This window comes from Pseudophryne corroboree, chromosome 2 (genome assembly GCF_028390025.1).
Source record: "Pseudophryne corroboree isolate aPseCor3 chromosome 2, aPseCor3.hap2, whole genome shotgun sequence".
NCBI classification, from domain to species: domain Eukaryota; kingdom Metazoa; phylum Chordata; class Amphibia; order Anura; family Myobatrachidae; genus Pseudophryne; species Pseudophryne corroboree.
In genome coordinates this window covers 1047634238-1047660132 of record NC_086445.1, presented here as the reverse complement: position 1 = coordinate 1047660132, position 25895 = coordinate 1047634238, and the positions used below count along the sequence as shown (strand labels likewise).

Below are 25895 nucleotides of genomic sequence, written 5' to 3'. Positions count from 1 at the left end.
TCAGAAATATATCCACTCTCCACCTGTCCCCCCTTCTCCATGCATGGACAGTACCAGCATAAAGCAGGTCAGACATATATCCACTCTCCACCTGTCCCCCCTTCTCCATGCATGGGACAGTACCAGTGAAGAGCAGGTCAGCCATATATCCACTCACCACCTGTCCCCCCTTCTTCCCCATGCATGTATAGTACCAGCATAGAGAAGGTCAGCCATATATCCACTCTCCAACTGTCCCCCTTTCTTCCCCATGCATGGACAGTACCAGCGTAGAGAAGGTCAGCCATATATCCACTCTCCACCTGTCCCCCCTTCTTCCCCATGCATGTATAGTACCAGCACAGAGAAGGTCCCCATATATCCACTCTCCAACTGTCCCCCTTTCTTCCCCATGCATGGACAGTACCAGCGTAGACCAGATCAGACATACATCCACTCTCCACCTGTCCCTCCTTCTTCCTCATGCATGGACAGTACCAGCGTAGAACAGGTCAGACATATATCCACTCTCCACCTGTCCTCCCTTCTTCTCCATGCATAGACAGTACCAGCGTAGAGAAGGTCAGACATATATCCACTCTCCACCTGTCCCCCCTTCTTCCCCATGCATGGACAGTACCAGCGTAGAGAAGGTCAGCCATATATCCACTCTCCACCTGTCCCCCCTTCTTCTCCATGCATGGACAGTACCAGCGTAGAGAAGGTCAGCCATATATCCACTCTCCACCTGTCCCCCCTTCTTCCCCATGCATGGACATTACCAGCGTAGAGAAGGTCAGCCATATATCCACTCTCCACCTGTCCCCCCTTCTTCCCCATGCATGGACAGTACCAGCATAAAGCAGGTCAGACATATACCCACTGTCCACCTGTCCCTCCTTCCCCATGCATGGACAGTACCAGCGTAGAACAGATCAGACATACATCCACTCTCCACCTGTCCCCCCTTCTTCCCCATATATGGACAGTACCAGTGTAGAGCAGGTCCGCCATATACCCACTCTCAACCTGTCCCTCCTTCCCTATGCATGGACAGTACCAGCATAAAGCAGGTCAGACATATATCCACTACCCACATGTTCCTCCTTCTTCCCCATGCATAGACCGTACCAGTGTAGAGCAGGGCAGACATATATCCACTCTCCACCTGTCCCCCCTTCTTCCCCATGCATGGACATTACCAGCGTAGAGAAGGTCAGACATATATCCACTCTCCACCTGTCCCTCCTTCTTACCCATTCACGGACAGTACCAGCGTAGAGAAGGTCAACCATATATCCACTCTCCACCTGTCCCCCCTTCTTCCCCATGCATGGACAGTACCAGCATAAAGCAGGTCAGACATATAACCACTGTCCACCTGTCCCTCCTTCTTCCCCATGCATGGACAGTACCAGCGTAGAACAGATCAGACATACATCCACTCTCCACCTGTCCCCCCTTCTTCCCCATGTATGGACAGTACCAGTGTAGAGCAGGTCCGCCATATACCCACTCTCCACCTGTCCCTCCTTCTTCCCCATGCATGGACAGTACCAGGATAAAGCAGGTCAGACATATATCCACTGCCCACCTGTTCCTCCTTTTTCCCCATGCATAGACCGTACCAGTGTAGAGCAGGGCAGACATATATCCACTCTCCACCTGTCCCCCCTTCTTCCCCATGCATGGACAGTACCAGCGTAGAGAAGGTCAGCCATATATCCACTCTCCACCTGTCCCCCCTTCTTCCCCATGCATGGACATTACCAGCGTAGAGAAGGTCAGACATATATCCACTCTCCACCTGTCCCTCCTTCTTACCCATTCATGGACAGTACCAGCATAGAGAAGGTCAACCATATATACCCACTCTCCACCTGTCCCTCCTTCTTCCCCATGCATGGACAGCACCAGGATAAAGCAGGTCAGACATATATCCTCTGCCCACCTGTTTCTCCTTCCCCATGCATAGACCGTACCAGTGTAGAGCAGATCAGACATATATCCACTCTCCACCTGTCCCCCCTTCTTCTCCATGCATGGACAGTACCAGCATTGAGCAGGTCAGCCACATATCCACTCTCCACCTGTCCCCCCTTCTTCTCCATGCATGGACAGTACCAGCGCAGAGCAGGTCAGCCATGTATCCACTCTCCACCTGTCCCCCCTTCTTCCCCATGCATGTATAGTACCAGCATAGAGAAGGTCCCCATATATCCACTCTCCAACTGTCCCCCTTTCTTCCCCATGCATGGACAGTACCAGCGTAGAGAAGGTCAGCCGTATATCCACTCTCCACCTGTCCCCCCTTCTTCCCCATGCATGGACAGTACCAGTGTAGAGCAGGGCAGACATATATCCACTCTCCACCTGTCCCCCCTTCTTCCCCATGCATGGACATTACCAGCGTAGAGAAGGTCAGACATATATCCACTCTCCACCTGTCCCTCCTTCTTACCCATTCATGGACAGTACCAGCATAGAGAAGGTCAGACATATACCCACTCTCCACCTGTCCCCCCTTCTCCATGCATGGACAGTACCAGCATAAAGCAGGTCAGAAATATATCCACTCTCCACCTGTCCCCCCTTCTCCATGCATGGACAGTACCAGCATAAAGCAGGTCAGACATATATCCACTCTCCACCTGTCCCCCCTTCTCCATGCATGGGACAGTACCAGTGAAGAGCAGGTCAGCCATATATCCACTCACCACCTGTCCCCCCTTCTTCCCCATGCATGTATAGTACCAGCATAGAGAAGGTCAGCCATATATCCACTCTCCAACTGTCCCCCTTTCTTCCCCATGCATGGACAGTACCAGCGTAGAGAAGGTCAGCCATATATCCACTCTCCACCTGTCCCCCCTTCTTCCCCATGCATGGACAGTACCAGCATTGAGCAGGTCAGCCATATATCCACTCTCCACCTGTCCCCCCTTCTTCCCCATGCATGGACAGTACCAGCGCAGAGCAGGTCAGCCATGTATCCACTCTCCACCTGTCCCCCCTTCTTCTCCATGCATAGACAGTACCAGCGTAGAGAAGGTCAGCCATATATCCACTCTCCACCTGTTCCCCCTTCTTCCCCATGCATGTATAGTACCAGCACAGAGAAGGTCAGCCATATATCCACTCTCCAACTGTCCCCCTTTCTTCCCCATGCATGGACAGTACCAGCGTAGAGAAGGTCAGCAATATATCCACTCTCCACCTGTCCCCCTTCTTCCCCATGCATGGACATTACCAGCGTAGAGAAGGTCAGCCATATATCCACTCTCCACCTGTCCCCCCTTCTTCCCCATGCATGGACATTACCAGCGTAGAGAAGGTCAGACATATATCCACTCTCCACCTGTCCCTCCTTCTTACCCATTCATGGACAGTACCAGCATAGAGAAGGTCAACCATATATCCACTCTCCACCTGTCCCCCCTTCTTCCCCATGCATGGACAGTACCAGCATAAAGCAGGTCAGACATATAACCACTGGCCACCTGTCCCTCCTTCTTCCCCATGCATGGACAGTACCAGCGTAAAACAGATCAGACATACATGCACTCTCCACCTGTCCCCCCTTCTTCCCCATGTATGGACAGTACCAGTGTAGAGCAGGTCCGCCATATACCCACTCTCCACCTGTCCCTCCTTCTTCCCCATGCATGGACAGTACCAGCATAAAGCAGGTCAGACATATATCCACTGCCCACCTGTTCCTCCTTCTTCCCCATGCATAGACCGTACCAGTGTAGAGCAGGGCAGACATATATCCACTCTCCACCTGTCCCCCTACTTCTCCATGCATGGACAGTACCAGCATAAAGCAGGTCAGACATATAACCACTGTCCACCTGTCCCTCCTTCTTCCCCATGCATGGACAGTACCAGCATAGAACAGATCAGACATACATGCACTCTCCACCTGTCCCCCCTTCTTCCCCATGTATGGACAGTACCAGTGTAGAGCAGGTCCGCCATATACCCACTCTCTACCTGTCCCTCCTTCTTCCCTATGCATGGACAGTACCAGCATAAAGCAGGTCAGACATATATCCACTGCCCACCTGTTCCTCCTTCTTCCCCATGCATAGACCGTACCAGTGTAGAGCAGGGCAGACATATATCCACTTTCCACCTGTCCCCCCTTCTTCTCCATGCATGGACAGCACCAGCATTGAGCAGGTCAGCCATATATCCACTCTCTACCTGTCCCCCCTTCTTCCCCATGCATGTATAGTACCAGCGTAGAGCAGGTCAGACATATACCCACTCTCCACCTGTCCCCCCTTCTCCATGCATGGATAGTACCAGTGCAGAGCAGGTCAGCCATGTATCCACTCTCCAACTGTCCCCCCTCCTATCCCATGCACAGACAGTACCAACGTAGAGCAGGTCAGCCATATATCCACTCTCCACCTGTCCCTCCTTCTTCTCCATGCATGGACAGTACCAGCGTAAAACAGGTCAGACATATACAGTGCATCCGGAAAGTATTCCCAGCGCTTCACTTTTTGTTATGTTACAGCCTTATTCCAAAACAGAATAAATTAATTTTTCTCTCAAAATTCTACACACAATACCCCATAATGACAACGTGAACAAAAGGTTTTTTTTAGATGTTTGCAAATTTATTAAAAATACAAAACTAAGAAATCACATGTACATAAGTATTCACAGCCTTTGCTCAATACTTTGTTGATGCACCTTTGGCAGCAATTACAGCCTCAAGTCTTTTTGAATATGATGCCACAAGCTTGGCACACCTATCTTTGGGCAGTTTCGTCCATTCCTCTTTGCAGCACCTCTCAAGCTCCATCAGGTTGGATGGGAAGCGTCGGTGCACAGCCATTTTCAGATCTCCTCAGAGATGTTCAATCAGATTCAAGTCTGGGCTCTCGCTGGGCCACTCAAGGACATTCACAGAGTTGTCCTGAAGCCACTCCTTTGATATCTTGGCTGTGTGCTTAGGGTCGTTTTCCTGCTGAAAGATGAACCGTCACCCCAGTCTGAGGTCAATAGCGCTCTGGAGCAGGTTTTCATCCAGGATGTCTCTGTACATTGCTGCATTCATCTTTCCCTCTATCTTGACTAGTCTCCCAGTTCCTGCCGCTGAAAAACATCCGCACAGCATGATGCTGCCACCACCATGCTTCTCTGTAGGGATGGTATTGGCCTGGTGATGAGCGGTGCCTTGTTTCCTCCAAACATGACGCATGGCATTCACACCAAAGAGTTCAATCTTTGTCTTATCAGACCAGAGAATTTCATTTTTCATGGTCTGAGACGCCTTCAAGTGCATTTTGGCAAACTCCAGGTGGGCAGCTATGTGCTTTTTACTAAGGAATGGCTTCCATCTGGCCACTCTACCATACAGGCTTGATTGGTGGATTGCTGCAGAGATGGTTGTCCTCCTGGAAGGTTCTCCTCTCTCCACAGAGGAATGCTGTAGCTGTGACAGAGTGACCATCGGGTTCTTGGTCACCTCCCTAACTAGGGCCCTTCTCCCCCAATCGCTCAGTTTAGACGGCCAGCCAGCTGTAGGAAGAGTCTTGGTGGTTCCGAACTTCTTCCATTTACGGATGATGGAGGCCTCTGTGCTCATTGGGACCTTCAAAAGCAGCAGATATTTTTCTGTACCCTTCCCCAGATTTGTGCCTCGAGACAATCCTGTCTCGGAGGTCTACAGACAAGTCCCTTGACTTCATGCTTGGTTTGTGCTCAGACATGCGCTGTCAAGTGCGGGACCTTATATAGACAGGTGTGTGCCTTTCCAAATCATGTCCAATCAACTGAATATACCACAGGTGGACTCCAATTAAGCTGTAGGAACATCTCAAGGATGATCAGTGGAAACAGGATGCACCTTAGCTCAATTTTGAGCGTCATGGCAAAAGCTGTGAATACTTATGTAAATGTGATTTCTTAATTTTTTATTTTTTATACGTTTGCAAAAATCTAAAAAAAACTTTTTTCATGTTGTCATTATGGGGTATTGTGTGTAGATATGGGGTATAGTCATTATGAAGTATTGGGCTAAGGCAGTGTTTTTCAACCACTGTGCCGTGGCACACTAGTGTGCCCTGAGCAGTCTCCAGGTGTGCCGCCATAGAAGCACAGTCGGGCCCATCATTGTTTTGCCACTACTGAGGCCCTGGAACAATCAATACTGGTGGGTTTAGTGGTTGCAGAGCCAGTTCTAATTTTAGGCCCAGGGAATGTGTTGGGCTCTTCTGGCTTACGCAGACGTGGCTCAGGTGTTACCTATGGGGAAGCTGCGACATGACATCCTAGGACACGCAACTGCACCATGCATCACCATTATATTTGAATGTGCCTTGGCAATATTGAAATCTTGTTCAGTGTGCCGCGAGTTGTAAAAGGTTGAAAATCTCTGGGCTAAGGTAAAAAAATTAACTTATTCCATTTTGGAATAAGGCTGTAACATAACAAAATGTGGAAAAAGTGAAGCGCTGTGAATACTGTATCCACTGTCCACCTGTCCCTCCTTCTTCCACATGCATGGACAGTACCAGCGTAGAGCAGGTCAGACATATATGCTTCCCCACCTGTCCCTCCTTCTTCCACATGCATGGACAGTACCAGCGTAGAGCAGGTCAGACATATATCCACTCTCCACCTGTTCCTCCTTCTTTCCCATACATGGACAGTACCAGCGTAGACCAGGTCAGTCATATATGATTCCCCACCTGTCCCTCCTTCTTCCCCATGCATGGACAGTACCAGCGCAGAGCAGGTCAGTCATATATGATTCCCCACCTGTCCCTCCTTCTTCCCCATGCATGGACAGTACCAGCGCAGAGCAAGTCAGACATATATGATTCCCCACCTGTCCCTACTTCTTCCCCATGCATGGACAGTACCAGCGCAGAGCAGGTCAGACATATAACCACTCTCCACCTGTCCCTCCTTCTTCCCCATGCATGGACAGTACCAGTGCAGAGCAGGTCAGACATATAACCACTCTCCACCTGTCCCCCCTTCTTCCCCATGCATGGACAGTACCAGTGCAGAGCAGGTCAGCCATGTATCCACTCTCCACCTGTCCCTCCTTCTTCCCCATGCATGGACAGTACCAGCGTAGAGCAGGTCAGACATATAACCACTCTCCACCTGTCCCCCCTTCTTCCCCATGCATGGACAGTACCAGTGCAGAGCAGGTCAGACATATAACCACTCTCCACCTGTCCCTCCTTCTCCATGTATGGACAGTACCAGCGCAGAGCAGGTCAGACATATATCCACTCTCCACCTGTCCCTCCTTCTTCCCCATGCATGGACAGTACCAGTGCAGAGCAGGTCAGCCATGTATCCACTCTCCACCTGTCTCTCCATCTTCCCCATGCATGGACAGTACCAGTGCAGAGCAGGTCAGACATATAACCACTCTCCACCTGTCCCTCCTTCTCCATGCATGGACAGTACCAGCGCAGAGCAGGTCAGACATATATCCACTCTCCACCTGTCCCCCCTTCTTCCCCATGCATGGACAGTACAAGTGCAGAGCAGGTCAGACATATAACCACTCTCCACCTGTCCCTCCTTCTCCATGCATGGACAGTACCAGCGTAGAGCAGGTCAGTCATATATGATTCCCCACCTGTCCCTCCTTCTTCCCCATGCATGGACAGTACCAGCGTAGAGCAGGTCAGACATATAACCACTCTCCACCTGTCCCCCCTTCTTCCCCATGCATGGACAGTACCAGTGCAAAGCAGGTCAGACATATAACCACTCTCCACCTGTCCCTCCTTCTCCATGTATGGACAGTACCAGCGCAGAGCAGGTCAGACATATATCCACTCTCCACCTGTCCCTCCTTCTTCCCCATGCATGGACAGTACCAGTGCAGAGCAGGTCAGACATATATCCACTCTCCACCTGTCCCCCCTTCTTCCCCATGCATGGACAGTACAAGTGCAGAGCAGGTCAGCCATATATCCACTCTCCACCTGTCCCCCCTTCTTCTCCATGCATGGACAGTACCAGCGCAGAGCCGGTCAGCCATATATCCACTCTCCACCTGTCCCCCCTTCTTCCCCATGCATGGACAGTACCAGCGTAGAGAAGGTCAGCCATACATCCACTCTCCACCTGTCCCTCCTTCCCCATGCATAGACAGTACCAGCGTAGAGCAAGTCAGCCTGACGTCCTTACTCAACAAGTTGTGACTAATGCAACTCTCCACCATTAGCCAACACATCAAGAAACCTGTCAGCAGCATTGGCTTCAGCCATATGTACCTTCTCCTTTATACCTTCTAACCATTACAACCCGGCATCCCGCAGCTATTCCTACATGAGGCTGCATTTCTCTCCTCTATGTCCGCTTTCTCATCCACAACCTGTGGCCTATGCAGTAATTGCCTGGTCAGTCGTACAAAACGTTCCTCACCAGGACCAGCTTCAGTAGGTCAGTCGCATGTTCCTTCTCCTCCACGGTTCTTGGTTCTTTGATGTCTATTTCTTGTGATTCCTTCTCCTTCTTCAGAACTTTATCAATATACTCCTGGTGACAAAGCAAAGCAGGGTATCATAGTAGTTACTTAGCCCATGTTCTCTCTCTGTGGTTGGGTCACTTTAACTGATTGCCACCCACTGTAACGTACCTTAAGTGACTGCTCCAGCTTCTCTCGTACCTCCTTACTAACAGGTTCATACAGATGTAGCTGACGGATCTTAAGTACATTAGGGCACTTCAGGACTGGTGGCCGAACTCTGTTCACATCCCGGGAACCAATCTGGAGACCTTTCCACACCCCAACACCCAGAGGAGGCCCTGGGGTTTTCCTCTGAGAGCAAACATTACATGAGTGTTAACAGAAAAATGATGAAACAAATGACCTGGTCCAGTTAGATTGCAAGCCTCTGAGAAGAGGTTACTCATTCTAATACCTCAACAGAGGGGAAGGTGTTCCAGCTTCTGGAGAGAAGATTGGGGGGCACAATGTCATTCAGTTCTTTCTTCATTACCCATGGGGAGGTCTCGGAGAAGGGCTGGAGGACAGTGATGCTTTGAACCCCTGGAATAACAGCAGAGACAGTCAGCCTTGGACACTAGACCCTATACATCAGACGTGTGATAGTCTCACCTGGCATCTCCTGCGTTGGCTCCCGCAGAACTGCAGTTGCCGGCTCACAGTAGCAGGCAGCCAGGTAATCCTCCACTTCCCGGTTACGGAGAAGCTCGCTCCCGGATCCATCAGCATTGATGATGAAGAACCTGCACAGAGAGGTCACTGGCTGGTTAGACAGAATAACCCCCCAGGTGGGTGACAATGTGCTTGGCCGTACTGTACCTGGGTGTGTGTAAATCGTACACCTCAGGGGGGCGCTGTATGGTGGTGTCCGGTGTTTTCTCTCTCTCCTCTGACTCCTCCTCCTCACAGGCGTCGCTGCCGGAGATAACTACCGACGTGCTCCCGTCCACCATCACCTGCAGGGACAATATCCGTCATTCCGCAGCTTGCTGGAGAGAGATCTCTGAGTCCTGGGGTGACCTGGAGGATGGGGTTACCTGGAAGAGATTCCCCTCTGGATCCAGCGCCTCACAGATGACATTCTGTGTGTGAGACATGATGTAACTGGCTGGGGGCAGATCTTCCTGCCTGTGGGGCAGCTGGTCAGAGTAGCTCGGCCTCGGGGAATAGACTGCGCGGCCCTCATGGTTTATAGACAGACATCCGGAGTTTGGCGGATACACCTGACCAGAGACACAAGGAGGGAACATAAGTCACTATATCGCTACATCCTATATAGGATCAGTGCCCAGTGACCCCTCCGTGTAAGCTATAACCGCGCAGCCACAATCATGGAGACACTGCGGCCAACCACTCACTGTCTGCCGGCATGTAACAAGCGGGCGGGGCTTTCTCTCAGGTACACAGGGAAACACCAATCAGCCATCAGCAATTCTCCGGTTACACTAATGAAAGCTACTATGCGATTAGCTGCTATAGCCCCATATTAATAATAATAATAATAATTTTATTTATATAGCGCTCTTTCTCCAATAGGACTCAAGGCGCTTAACAGATACACAGCATAATATAGTACAGAAAAATAATGAAGTACATTTTTCATAAAATACAGAAGCATGAAGATACTAAAAGAGACACTATGGAAATGCTTGAGTAAACAGGAAAGTCTTGAGTCTACTTTTGAAGGATTCTATAGTTGGGGCCTCTCGCACTGTGCTGGGAAGTGAGTTCCATAGAGTCGGAGCCGCATGACTAAAAGCTCGACCCCCAGATGAATTACGGTAGATTCTAGGTACTGCTAAAAGTCCTTCATCTACAGATCGCAGTAATCGAGTGGGGCAGTATGGGATCAGAAGCTGTTTCAGGTACCTTGGGCCTTGGTCATGTAATGCTTTGAAACTCAGTAAGCCAATCTTGAAGAGGATTCGCCATCTTACAGGCAGCCAGTGAAGGGAGTAGAGGATGGGTGTTATGTGGCTGGAACGGGGCTGGTTGGTTAACAGCCTGGCAGCTGTGTTTTGCACCAGCTGTAAGCGTTGCAATTCTTTTGCTGGTAGACCAAGGTAGAGGGCATTACAGTAGTCTAATCGAGATGATACAAATGCATGTATGACTTTTGGCATATCATCTGAGGGAATTAGGTGCTTGATTCTGGCTATGTTCCTCAGGTGAAAGAATGAGGATTTGATTGTGGCTGATATCTGATGTTTAAGTGTCAAGCCATCATCCAGGACAACGCCAAGATTCCGCACATGATCACTGGTCTGTAATTCTGAATCCCCGAGTGTAAGTCCAGTTGGTTGGCTATGCTGCAGTCTTGTCCTTTGATGTTGCGGTCGTATTATAAGGACCTCTGTTTTATCCGGGTTCAGTCGCAGCCAACTGGCGCTCATCCACTCCTGTAGTTCAGCTAGACAGCCATTCAGGGTTGCTACTGGGTTATCAGTGCCCGGAGCAAAGGACAAGTACAGTTGTGTATCATCTGCATAGCAGTGGTAGACCAGGCCATGGCGCCTGATTATTTCGCCCAATGGGAGCATGTATACTGCAAAAAGCATGGGGGATAGTATAGAACCTTGTGGGACACCACATGGCAATGGCACTGGTGGTGATGAGTATAATCCAGATGATACTCTCTGTGACCTGCCTGTGAGAAATGATTTGAACCAGTTTAGGACTGTGCCATCCAGACCACAGAAGTGTATCAGTCGCTCAATCAGAAGCCCGTGGTCCACGGTATCAAATGCTGCCGAGAGATCCAGAAGGATTAATATTGAACAGTCACCTCTGTCTTTTGCCATCAGAAGATCATTTAACACACACACCAGGGCTGTTTCAGTGCTATGTCTTCTCCTGAATCCTGATTGAAATGGATCATAAATATCATGGGTTGTCAGGCGAGTTTCCAGTTGATTTGCAACCACTTTCTCAATAACCTTTCCTAGGAAAGGAAGGTTTGATACCGGTCTGTAGTTGGACATGCAGTCGGGATCTAAATTAGGTTTTTTAAGAAGTGGTCTAACAATTGCTTCCTTTAGGGGTCCAGGAAAAATGCCTGTCTGCAAAGAGCATTGAACAATTTTTGCAAAGACAGGACCGATTATATCCGTACAACCTATTAGAAGCTTGGTTGAGGCTGGGTCCAGGCCACAGGTGGTGGGACGCAAAATCCGAGCAATTTCAGCAGTGTCCTTTACATCCACTGGGTCAAAGCTGGTCCATGAAGGCAGGTAGCTTATATTGGCAGGCTTTGTAGTTTGGCTCTCCTTTGATGGCACTGTGGATATTCCAGCCCGGATGGTGGATATTTTATCTGCAAAGAAGTTTGCAAACTCGTTGCATCTTGCTTGGGAAAGGGTCTCATCAGTCTGCAGGCATGCTGGCTTGCAAAGCATCTCCACTGTGCGGAAAAGTTGAGCTGGCCTATTGTTTGCTGCTGTGATCTCATTTGACAGGAACTGTGATTTCTTGCGAGTGATTGTCGATTGATATTCTTCGTTATGCTTTATTAGTTTTATTTTGTCATCCACTAGGTTAGTCTTCCTCCATCGTCTTTCCAGTCTACGCCCCCTTTTCTTGAGCTCACTAACACTGTTGTCGTACCATGGAGCTTGACGATGTGGTTTACGAGGTCTTATACGCACAGGGGCGATAATATCAATTGCAGCCTTAACATCCCTATTATAATAACGGACTAGGGAACAGGGATCTTCACAGGCACCCAGTATAGCAGAGAGATCCATATTTGCTGCAAGAGCCTGGGGAGTCATACCCCTCCTTGGACGGTACCTGGTCAACTCCACGGGCAGAGATCTTATTTGAGGGGTTGCAACTGAGAACCAGAGGGAGTAGTGGTCTGACCAGATGACTGGGTTTATTTTTAGGTCAGTGACTTCTAATCCAATCTGAAAGACAAGATCAAGAGTGTGACCACTTTTATGTGTGGCAGAGGGAATTATCTGTGTGAAGCCCAGACCATTCATTGTGCACAGGAGGTCTTGGCCAAGGCGTGAGAGCTCATCATCCACCCATGCATTGAAATCCCCGAGGATGAGCCATCTTTGATGTTCCAGAACCAGGCCAGCAACAGTGTCTGCAATTTCTTGTAGAAATATCTTTCCATCTCCAGGTGGCCGGTAGATGAGAAGTACTCTGAAACCTAATCCTGTCGAACTCTGGGCAGCAATGCACTCAAATGAGCGAGTAATTTCAATAGGGTGGACCCTAAGTTTAAGTTCTTTTTTGAAGCAGATAGCCACCCCGCCACCCCTGCGGTCCAGTCTTGGGTTGTGGATGACAGAGTAGTTTGTTGGTACCGCAGCCTCCAATATAGGTGCTGCATTTTCGTCTAGCCAGGTCTCTGTAATACAGGCTAGATCTGCAGATTCAATAAGGTCAGCAATTGTTGCAGTCTTGTTTCTTATAGATCTGGCATTACAAAGGACTGACCTGATTGGGCATACCAGAGGGCCTTCAGTTTTCTTTATGTTAAGTGCAGGAGCTCTGGGTATGGGGGTCACAAAGCGAGAGTTGACAGTTCTGTCCTTCCAAACATAGGGCCGTCTTTTGGGTATTACTTCTATTTGATTGTTCTTTGTGTATGGGGGTGAGCAGGTGGGCAAAGGACGTAGATGGTTACCGGGGGAAATAAGTTTCCTGCCTGCTCGCTTCCCACGAATGCGCCTGTGTTTTCTTTTTAAAATGCCAAGGGATTGGAGAATAGAAGCCTGTGATGGTGTGATAGGAACTGCAGAACGTGGTGGGCGGAGTGAAAGAATGAAGCTGGAGCAATATGTATACATTTGGTCATCAATGACAGATTACTATGAGTTTGAGCTGCATATGATGATGAGAGAGGGAGAGAAAGCAGTGTTTTTTTGTTTTTGTTTTTTTTTCTTCCTTTTTGTGTTTTGTTTTCCCCCAATCGGTATTTGATCCAAAATTCTAATGGGTTTATGAACAAAGTTATTGCTATAACCTATTGGGTATATTTGAAGCAAGTGATAAATAAAATAGCTGCTGATTTAATCAATTATCCTAGCATAGGCAGACTTTTGGGAAGGTGTTAGAAGCCAATTCCTACTGTGTAGGTGTGAAAAGTCTCAGTGTGAGAGGCCTTTGAAGTAGGTTTCTTGTGTGTGGGGGGAAGTGATAACATGTCCTGGGAAATGGATCCTGAGTTGAAACAGTGAGCCTTCAGCAATTCAGAGCCTGAATATACTGATATTAGTAGATTAATGCAATAAGTCAGTTATTAGTTGCTCAGAGAACAGAGGTGGATGATGTCTAAGTGAGGGGCTAGATGTAGCCAAAGATAGGTTGTAATCCACAGTACCTTATCTGGGCAATGTCCAATGCAGAGTGCAGCAGCTGCTAAACTGAAGGATTTCTCAGTGGAGGTTTGCAGAGGATTCAGTCCAGGATTCAATCCAGTGTGTATCTCAGCGCAGGAATGCAATCCGTTGGTTTTGATGAGATGCCCGCGTAGAGTAGTACAAGTTAAAGGTAAGTCCTTGGATATTTATGATGATTCATAGGTCAGTTGTGGTGAATTTAAGCTGTTTTATGGAGATGATCAGGAGCATACAAAAGGTGAGGCAGCCATCTTGGGCGCCCCATATGAATACCATATTGCCTGTTCTGTACCAGCTGCTGTGAGAGATCAAAATGGCCGCTGCCAGCATATATGTATATAATCTCCATCTGTCACTACATACGTAACATCACATTGACATTAGCACATTTGGGCGACTGACATCTATAAGCTACATTTTAATATATATATTTAGCAGAAGGACGACTTTTATGAGTGACCTCTCTCTATGATGCCGTTGTCTGAGCGGGCACATCAAATTAAAGGTCTTGGTCCATAGTTTTGCAGAAAAATAATGGTGTTGTAATTGGTTGCTTTGTTTCTGAGTTAGGTGGCAAAACATCATCCTGCCATTTACAATGCATCACCAGTGTGCTCTGGAAAACTTGACAGTTGGTGAACTATCCCTGTGCATCTGCCGGGTGACCTGGAACATGTGACCTGCTGGGTGGTCTGGAAACTGTGACAGTTATTTGCAGCAACCCACTAAGCAGACGGATTTTTCCAAATTCCACTCCTTAGTGGGAGAAAAGGGGTAAACTGTTCCGCCCAGCAAACCTTTGCCCGGTCAGCTAGAATTACTATTTTTCATACACAATAATGCATGTGACTGAGTGGCCAACTGAGCTGACAATCTATGTGCACTCACCAGATAAGCTCCCTGCGGCTTTGCCAGGATCTCGGTGCCATCACCAGACACGGCGCACGCAGTGTTTTCCTCGCAGTTCAGAATCATGGTGGTAAACTCCGCTCTCTCCACCCGGATAAACTTCACTCTCTTCCTGATGCTCTGTGGGATCTCCCCTGCGCAGGACACAGAAATATGCGGAGTGTGGATACTCACACAAGTCTACACTGGGAGGGAGCAGGTAATAGCGTACACTGGGGGGGGGGGGGGGGGGGAGGTAATAGCATACACTGGGGGGGGGGTGCAGGTAATAGCATACACTGGGGGGAGCAGGTAATAGAATACACTGGGGGGGGGAGGGAAGCAGGTAATAGCGTACACTGGGGGGGGAGGTAATTGCGTACACTGGGGGGGGGAGCAGGTAATAGCATACACTGGGGGGGGAGCAGGTAGTAGCATACACTGGGAGGGGAGGAGCAGGTAATAGCATACACTGGGGGGAGCAGGTAATAGCATACACTGGGGGGAGCAGGTAATAGCATACACTGGGGGGGAGCAGGTAATGGCATACACTGGTGGGGGGGGCAGGTAATAGCATACACTGGGGGGGGAGGAGCAGGTAATAGCATACACTGGGGGGAGCAGGTAATAGCATACACTGGGGGGAGCAGGTAATAGCATACACTGGGGGGGAGCAGGTAATAGCATACAATGGGGGGGGGCAGGTAATAGCATACACTGGGGGGGGTAGGTAATAGCGTACACTGGGGGGGGGAGCAGGTAATAGCATACACTGGGGGGAGGAGCAGGTAACAGCATACACTGGGGGGAGCAGGTAATAGCATACACTGGGGGGAGCAGGTAATAGCATACACGGGGGGGGGGGAGGTAATAGCATACACTGGGGGGGAGCAGGTAATAGCATACACTGGGGGGGGGGGGGAGCAGGTAATAGCATACACTGGGAGGGGAGGAGCAGGTAATAGCATACACTGGGGGGGAGCAGGTAATAGCATACACTGGGGGGAGCAGGTAATAGCATACACTGGGGGGGGGGCAGGTAATAGCATACACTGGGGGGGGGAGCAGTTAATAGCATACACTGGGGGGGGGGAGCAGGTAATAGCATACACTGGGGGGGGGGGAGCAGGTAATAGCATACACTGGGGGGAGCAGGTAATAGCATACACCGGGGGGGGGGGAGCAGTTATAGCATACACTGGGGGGGGGGCAGGTAATAGCATACACTGGGGGGGGGGGAGGTAATAGCGTACACTGGGGGAGCAGGTAATAGCATACACTGGGGGGGAGCAGGTAATAGCATACACTGGGGGGGAGCAGGTAATAGCATACACTGGGGGGAGGAGCAGGTAATAGCATACACTGGGGGGAGGGGAGCAGGTAATAACATACACTGGGGGAGCAAGTAATAACATACACTGGGGGGGAGCAGGTAATAGCATAAACTGGGGAGGGGGGAGGTAATAGTGTACAATGGGGGAGCAGGTAATAGCATACACTGGGGGGGGGGAGCAGGTAATAGCATACACTGGGGGGGGAGCAGGTAGTAGCATACACTGGGAGGGGAGGAGCAGGTAATAGCATACACTGGGGGGAGCAGGTAATAGCATACACTGGGGGGGAGCAGGTAATAGCATACACTGGGGGGGAGCAGGTAATAGCATACACTGGGGGGAGCAGGTAATAGCATACACTGGGGGGGGGCAGGTAATAGCATACACTGGGGGGGGGGGCAGTTAATAGCATACACTGGGGGGGGAGCAGGTAATAGCATACACTGGGGGGGGGGAGCAGGTAATAGCATACACTGGGGGGAGCAGGTAATAGCATACACTGGGGAGGGCAGGTAATTGCATACACTGGGGGGGGGGAGCAGGTAATAGCATACACTGAGGGGGGGGGCAGGTAATAGCATACACTGGGGGGGGGGAGGTAATAGCGTACACTGGGGGAGCAGGTAATAGCATACACTGGGGGGGAGCAGGTAATAGCATACACTGGGGGGGAGCAGGTAATAGCATACACTGGGGGGAGGAGCAGGTAATAGCATACACTGGGGGGAGGGGAGCAGGTAATAACATACACTGGGGGAGCAAGTAATAACATACACTGGGGGGGAGCAGGTAATAGCATACACTGGGGGGGGGGAGGTAATAGCGTACACTGGGGGAGCAGGTAATAGCATACACTGGGGGGGGGAAGCAGGTAATAGCGTACACTGGGGGGGGAGGTAATAGCGTACACTGGGGGGGGGGAGCAGGTAATAGCATACACTGGGGGGGGAGCAGGTAGTAGCATACACTGGGAGGGGAGGAGCAGGTAATAGCATACACTGGGGGGAGCAGGTAATAGCATACACTGGAGGGGAGCAGGTAATAGCATACACTGGGGGGGAGCAGGTAATAGCATACACTGGGGGGAGCAGGTAATAGCATACACTGGGGGGGGGGCAGGTAATAGCATACACTGGGGGGGGGGAGCAGTTAATAGCATACACTGGGGGGGGGCAGGTAATAGCATACACTGGGGGGGGGAGCAGGTAATAGCATACACTGGGGGGAGCAGGTAATAGCATAAGTAGTAAAGCGAACCACTTTCCGTCAAACTCATTTTTGACAGGTGGGAACGCCCCTAATTATGCAAACCACGCCCAGATCCTCCCCTAACCCCGCCCAGATCCTCCCCTAACCCCGCCCAGATCCACCCTTAACCACTCCCCTAACCAAGCCTCCTGATACGCCCACTTTTCATTCCCTTCTGCTGGTATTTTATATGAAATAATCCTACAAATCAGTTATAAGTGCTTTGTGTATTAACACCGATGATGCAATGTTGTATATTATTTCCAGATGATTTATAAAACAAACGGGCGAGCTAGGAATGCTGTTTATTGGTCTCTAGCGTGATATCTATAAAAGTGTATACTGCTATGTCTGTGAACAAAATATCCGGTGTGTTACAACAGACTGCTAACCGAAAAAATCATATGAAGAATGCGTATTACACTGTATTAAAACCGGGGAGTTATAGCGGCATTGATAAGTTTTATGCATCGAATAAAGAAGTGTTTAAAAGGAGCGATATTAAAGAATGGCTGCAAAAACAAGATACTTATACATTACATAAGCCGGTCAGGAAAAACTATAAAAGGAATATGATCTGCGTATCGGGTATAAATCAACAATGGCAATGCGACTTGGTTTCGCTCATAGACCTTGCAAAGTACAATGATGGATTTAAGTACATACTAACAATCATCGATATTTTCAGTAAGAGGGCGTGGGCTGAAAGCTTAATGACTAAGAATGCTACATCTGTCGCTATTGCTTTTGAAAAAATATTTCAACAGAGTTACGTACCAAAGAATCTACAAACCGACCGCGGTAAAGAGTTTCTAAACAAAACCTTAAAAAAAGTGTTAGAAAAATACGATATACACCATTTTACGACTAATAACGATGTAAAGGCGGCTGTCATAGAACGCTTTAATAGAACTTTAAAAACACGGATGTGGCGTTATTTCACAGCGCATAACACTTACAGGTATATAGATGTTTTACAGGCCTTTATATGCAGCTACAATAACACGTACCACAGAACGATTAAGTGCGCACCGTTTGAAGTGAAGCCCTCTAACGCTTTGAGGATTTTCAAGACTGTGTACGGCGATTACTTTAAATACGGTAAACAAGCGCCACGTTTTAACATCGGTGAACACGTGCGCATATCCAAATATAAGGATATATTTCAGAAAGGGTATGAACAGAATTTTTCTGAGGAAATATTTGTCATACAGGATGTGAACACTAAAGGTGTTAAGCCGCTTTATAAGTTGGCGGATCTCTACGGCGAAACCATTACAGGCAGTTTTTACTCTGAAGAACTACAATGCATTCCCAAAAACCATAATAGAATTTACAAAGTGGAAAAGATTTTAAAAAATAAGACAGTTAGAGGTCGAAAATACGCGTTAGTCAAGTGGCGCGGATACCCTGCAAAATTTAACAGTTGGGTAGCGACAGCTGAGTTAAAAGATATATAAAGCGCATTACCCTCTAAACAAGACGAGCTATGGATGACAAATCGTTTTACATAACTTTACCCAGCAATGCTTCGGCCTACACTTTCCCGCAGAATAAGATATCTAACTATACAACAAAGCTTGCAAAGTCGATACACTTAAGCGGTGAGTGGGAAGTCGCTCTTACAGAGATACAATACCCGCACACATGGAATACTCTGGATATACAGGATTGTAGGTTACAAATAACACAGGACGTTATGCTAACCAATTCAGTTGTGGAATTCACAACAGTGTGCGTTAAACCCGGATTTTATAAAACAATTGATGAGTTGCTGATTGTAATCAATGCAGAAATTGAACATCATAAACTGGATGGTGGTTTAAGGCTAGTGTACAATCCGCTTGAACGTATTGTAACATGCGACAGTAAGCGGTTGTATCATCTTTCAGCGGGTGATAAACTGACGAGTATACTTGGTTTACAGCCTAAAACTAAGATTTCTAAACCGTGCGCAGATATCAAGGGGGGCCAATATACGCTGTATGTGTATACTGACATTATCGAACATCAGAGGGTAGGTGATAGCTACGTACCGCTACTACGCACAGTTGAAATTAAGGGATATAACAATGAAGTGATCACAATACGTTATGAGAAGCCCGATTACGTACCTTTGTGCAAAGCGCATTTTGACACAGTCGCCATAGAGATAAAGGATGACCAGAACAAGAACATATCATTTAAGTTTGGTAAAGTGATCGTGAAACTACATTTCAGACGTCGCAAAAACGATATTTATTAACTAAACAGAATGGTCGCTGTTAAAAATTATGGTGATCCGGAACTCTACGCACAATATTATAATACACAAGCTGGTAATGGATTACCTGGTTTTCACGGCAGTGCGTACATGTACGGCTGCGGTTTAGGCGGTATTTTTCGAAGTCTTTTCAGAAAAGCTGTTCCTCTTTTCCGGAGAGGTTTAGAGTTAGCTAAACCGCATATGAAGACCGCGGCACGTAATATAGCGAAAGATGTTATCGGACAAGCCACATCGGCTGTAATTAGTAAAATACACGAGTCGAACCAAGCAAAACAAGATGGAGCTGGCCTAATATATACAAGAAAAGGTGTGTCTAAAAGAAAACGGAAACATGTAACATCACTTCCGCCTTGGGACATACCCTTTTTAAATAAAAACCAGAGACGACGCAACTCAAAGAAGAAGAGAAAGCCGAAGTGCACCGTTGGTGATATTTTTTAAACATGTCTTTCATACACCACGAGTCCGTTGAATGTGCAAAAACTGAGCTGGATCTTTTTGACGTACCCCCAACACAAACTAGCATAGAGAAAAGTCTATACGTTGAAGTTCAACCTTTAGCGGCTTTATCAGACACAGCACCGCTAGAGTTTTATATAGCGGCCAGCGGTGAGCACTACTATGATCTGAACAACACAATGCTGTACGTGACGTGCAAGATTGTACGAACTGATAACACACCGATACCGCAAGGTGCGCGGGTCGCACTTATTAATTACCCCATAGCGACTTTATTCAACCAAGTGGATGTAACTTTGGGTGATAGACTCATATCACAATCCAACAATCTTTACGCATACCGAGCATACATTGAGACTATATTGAATTACAGCTCAGACGCTTTGTCAACAAAACACACAACAGGATTATTTTACAAAGATTCAGCTGGAGAATTTAACAACACGGTGCTGGCCGGACCAAACACGGGATTCAAAAAACGAGCAGAAGCGACAGAGCAGAGTCGTACTGTTGAATTGCTAGGACCACTTCATTGCGACCTTTTTCATCAACATAAATTAATTTTAAACGCCGTTGACCTGAAGATTAAACTTACCAGAAACAAAGACGCATTCTGCTTAATGTCGGCTGACGCGGATGCCTTTAAAATACAGATCACAGCGGCGTCCCTGTTCGTGAAAAGAGTACAGGTTTCACCGGCCGTGCGTATTGGACATGCGCAGGCTCTGCTAAACGGCAATGCGAAATACGCGATTGACCGCGTTGGGATGAAAATCTACAGCGTACCCACGGGCAGTAGAGTATTTAATCTAGAAAATCTATTTTTAGGTCAAGTGCCGAAAACTGTCATAGTTGGCTTTGTGGATAACGAATCATTTTCAGGAGTCCATAACCGGAATCCCCTTTGCTTTGAACATAAAAATGTAAGTTTTGCATCCCTTTATCTGGATGGAACGCCGCACCCCGCCAAGCCATTTCAACCAGACTTTGTACATGGTAACGCTGTAAGAGAGTATATGTCACTCATACAGATCACAAATAAACAGAAATCTGACAATGGTATACTGATTGACCGCGAAGAGTACCTCAAAGGCTACACGCTATTTGCTTTTGATCTTTCACCTGAACAGGAGTGTGGAGAACACCTTTCCCTGATAAGAACAGGGAATCTACGCGCCGAATTCCGCTTCGCAGAAGCACTGGACCGGACAGTCAACGTGATAATATACGCTCTATTTGATAACATCATCGAGATTAATCAAAGGCGCGATGTGCTGTACGATTATCTATAAATGAAATAAACTAAAACAGCGTTTGCTGAAAAATGAACACATTACAGATAAATTGTGTTCTGTATGCTGCGCAAAGCACACGGAATATTTTTAAAGGTACTTATCCGTGTGATCTGTTGCCTACCGATAAACTGACGCAATACCCCAGCGCATTTGTAATCAATACGCATAGTAGTGGACAGCCCGGTGAGCACTGGTTGGCTGTTTATTTTAATGAACACGGTATTTGTTATTTTTTTGATTCCTACGGTCTCTCGCCGGACAGTGACATTTTCCCAAAGAATATCATAAAGTTTTTACATTTTAATTCAAAAAGTATTTGTCACCAAAACCGGCAGTTACAAGATTTTTCAAGCACTGTATGTGGTCAATATTGTATTTACTTTATATTTATGATGTGTAAAAACAACAAATATGATGAGATTATGTCCCGATTTAGTATTGATACAAAATGTAATGACCGTTTAGTTGCAATGTTTGTAAGGCGCTTGCCGAAAAGTCATTGTTTGAGTCGTTATACGGCTAAATGTATACAGAAATGTGTTACTTGTAATCATCCCTGTGAATGAAACATTTTATATACAATGTTTCATAACTATAATAAATCAATGATTTTAAACTTTATGTTGTTGTACACTTGTGATTTTCTTTCAAAAGCAAGGATTAGAAACCAAGAACAAATCAGATCATTATAAATCATAAGATTATTTTATTGTAACACAAAAAGCATATTTACAGATACATAAACGTAATATTATAACAAATGTATTCAGATCAATGTTTAAAGCATTTATATACAATGATTCATAACTATAATAAACAAACTTTTAAAAAAACATTATTACAAAGTCAATGCTTAAAATCAATATATAATAGAAATAGATCATAGGCTCAGCCACGGTGAATCCTGTAACATTTCTACAGTTCGTTTTCTAGGCATTAAGTAGCCATGAGTCGTTGTTAATCCGGGACTGCTTATAACATTTAAACGTCTTTTTTTATATGCATCTAGATCTGGTGTTAATAAATAGTCATCATCAATGGTGCGCGTTTCTGCTTTTAAACGTTCTAGGAGCATTCTGTTTGATGCGTTGCCGACTACAGTGGACGGAACATTTATTTCAGCCATAGCGTGCATAATTTCACTCCACCCATGCGGCATTTTACGGCTCGACACGCTGTGGCTTTGCGTGATGTGTCTTATTAAATCTAACATATTGGATCCCTGTACAACGTTACCTTTATAGAGAAACTCGCCTTTGGCGTTCCAGTTTGTGATGTGTTTCGATCCTGTCATTTTACTTAAAATAATTTCAGAGTTCTTCCTATATCGGGCATTAACACCATCCACAACATCATGATAAACAATGTCAATTCCGTCTGGTTGATCAGAATTGTTTGTTTGCGGTTGGGATGTTATTTTGGGTGTTAAAAGAGTTAAAGATGACATTTCTCTATCAGCTTGCTTACTCAACACCATATATTTCTGCAGAGCGGCTGTATAACGTTTAGCTTTATCATATTCCGATAAATTATTATTCTGTAGTATGTTTATGATTTCCACATCCAGACCTTGCGTGACTGTTTTACGTATATCATCGTTACCCGTTTTGTTTTGTAAACGTTCTATCTGTCGCTGCGGAACCAGGTACATTTTCTCAGCGTATTCCATCAGCGATTAGTCAGAAGACCTGTTATTAACGGAATAGCAAAACCAAGCAAAGATCCAATAAAGCCACCAGATTGTTTCACCAAGCGTTTCTTTTTACCAATGGCGCATTTCTTATCACAAAGCGATTTTATAAGGACTCGCTTCTTTTTAAGGTATCTCAGCTGACGTTGTGACAAGGGTATTTTACCTTTAAGTATATTGAGGGCTATCTCGCAAATTGTTGTTACTAAATCGTTTGAAGCGGTTGATAGAATAGCTTTTCTTTGAGTCGGTGTCGCCTTTATTAACGCTTTTAAAAGCGACCAATTGCGACGTAAGCGCATCGACATGTTCGCTGTTAGTGGAACTAAGATAAATGACTAAAAGTTGTAGAATTACAGCTTTTTAGAAGCACGTTTTTTAAGGACATACGCTACTGGTGTATCTGGTGGAAATAAACCACTTCGTAAACGGTACTCATCAAGCGTATTGTTTCTTAAATCAACCAGTAAATACCCATAAGGGGATCTGGTTGCATCTTCAAAAGATTCTAAAAAGAATCTTGATTCACCCGGATACATCTGTCTAGCCAACGTTGCCACTTGCAATTTATCCCTAGGGTTTTTGAAAAGAACCATATATTTTGTATTTAAATGTATGGTTCTGCTCTTTTTACCCTGACAAAATACATTTTGCACGAGGTACATGATGCTCAGATTTCTATGGTGTACATACTTTGTGAAAGCTTTTTCAATCTCTGAATTATTACTAGCCGATTCCATCAGATCATCAACAACCGCTAAATTAATCCTATCAGAGGAAAAAAGTTGGTCGTCGTTAAAAGTCTCAGGTAGACCCTCTATAAAACGAATGTTTGGATAATCACGCAGAAGCTGATCATACATAGGTTGCCAACATCCGTAAAACCAAACATTCGTTTTATAGAGGGTCTACCTGAGACTTTTAACGACGACCAACTTTTTTCCTCTGATAGGATTAATTTAGCGGTTGTTGATGATCTGATGGAATCGGCTAGTAATAATTCAGAGATTGAAAAAGCTTTCACAAAGTATGTACACCATAGAAATCTGAGCATCATGTACCTCGTGCAAAATGTATTTTGTCAGGGTAAAAAGAGCAGAACCATACATTTAAATACAAAATATATGGTTCTTTTCAAAAACCCTAGGGATAAATTGCAAGTGGCAACGTTGGCTAGACAGATGTATCCGGGTGAATCAAGATTCTTTTTAGAATCTTTTGAAGATGCAACCAGATCCCCTTATGGGTATTTACTGGTTGATTTAAGAAACAATACGCTTGATGAGTACCGTTTACGAAGTGGTTTATTTCCACCAGATACACCAGTAGCGTATGTCCTTAAAAAACGTGCTTCTAAAAAGCTGTAATTCTACAACTTTTAGTCATTTATCTTAGTTCCACTAACAGCGAACATGTCGATGCGCTTACGTCGCAATTGGTCGCTTTTAAAAGCGTTAATAAAGGCGACACCGACTCAAAGAAAAGCTATTCTATCAACCGCTTCAAACGATTTAGTAACAACAATTTGCGAGATAGCCCTCAATATACTTAAAGGTAAAATACCCTTGTCACAACGTCAGCTGAGATACCTTAAAAAGAAGCGAGTCCTTATAAAATCGCTTTGTGATAAGAAATGCGCCATTGGTAAAAAGAAACGCTTGGTGAAACAATCTGGTGGCTTTATTGGATCTTTGCTTGGTTTTGCTATTCCGTTAATAACAGGTCTTCTGACTAATCGCTGATGGAATACGCTGAGAAAATGTACCTGGTTCCGCAGCGACAGATAGAACGTTTACAAAACAAAACGGGTAACGATGATATACGTAAAACAGTCACGCAAGGTCTGGATGTGGAAATCATAAACATACTACAGAATAATAATTTATCGGAATATGATAAAGCTAAACGTTATACAGCCGCTCTGCAGAAATATATGGTGTTGAGTAAGCAAGCTGATAGAGAAATGTCATCTTTAACTCTTTTAACACCCAAAATAACATCCCAACCGCAAACAAACAATTCTGATCAACCAGACGGAATTGACATTGTTTATCATGATGTTGTGGATGGTGTTAATGCCCGATATAGGAAGAACTCTGAAATTATTTTAAGTAAAATGACAGGATCGAAACACATCACAAACTGGAACGCCAAAGGCGAGTTTCTCTATAAAGGTAACGTTGTACAGGGATCCAATATGTTAGATTTAATAAGACACATCACGCAAAGCCACAGCGTGTCGAGCCGTAAAATGCCGCATGGGTGGAGTGAAATTATGCACGCTATGGCTGAAATAAATGTTCCGTCCACTGTAGTCGGCAACGCATCAAACAGAATGCTCCTAGAACGTTTAAAAGCAGAAACGCGCACCATTGATGATGACTATTTATTAACACCAGATCTAGATGCATATAAAAAAAGACGTTTAAATGTTATAAGCAGTCCCGGATTAACAACGACTCATGGCTACTTAATGCCTAGAAAACGAACTGTAGAAATGTTACAGGATTCACCGTGGCTGAGCCTATGATCTATTTCTATTATATATTGATTTTAAGCATTGACTTTGTAATAATGTTTTTTTAAAAGTTTGTTTATTATAGTTATGAATCATTGTATATAAATGCTTTAAACATTGATCTGAATACATTTGTTATAATATTACGTTTATGTATCTGTAAATATGCTTTTTGTGTTACAATAAAATAATCTTATGATTTATAATGATCTGATTTGTTCTTGGTTTCTAATCCTTGCTTTTGAAAGAAAATCACAAGTGTACAACAACATAAAGTTTAAAATCATTGATTTATTATAGTTATGAAACATTGTATATAAAATGTTTCATTCACAGGGATGATTACAAGTAACACATTTCTGTA

At 46.0% G+C, this 25895-nt stretch overlaps 1 protein-coding gene across 1 annotated transcript in view; it reads right to left on the bottom strand.

Moving 5' to 3' along the window:
* SPAG17 (sperm associated antigen 17) overlaps positions 1-25895 on the bottom strand; it is a 481673-nt gene that overhangs the window by 47760 nt on the left and 408018 nt on the right. The window contains exons 30-36 of the mRNA XM_063956879.1: positions 14722-14876; positions 9517-9702; positions 9299-9435; positions 9092-9222; positions 8895-9022; positions 8609-8791; positions 8395-8508 (exon numbers count right to left, since the gene is read on the bottom strand). Of these exons, the coding sequence (XP_063812949.1) occupies positions 8395-8508; positions 8609-8791; positions 8895-9022; positions 9092-9222; positions 9299-9435; positions 9517-9702; positions 14722-14876 (1034 nt within the window). The remainder of the gene's footprint in view (positions 1-8394; positions 8509-8608; positions 8792-8894; positions 9023-9091; positions 9223-9298; positions 9436-9516; positions 9703-14721; positions 14877-25895) is intronic.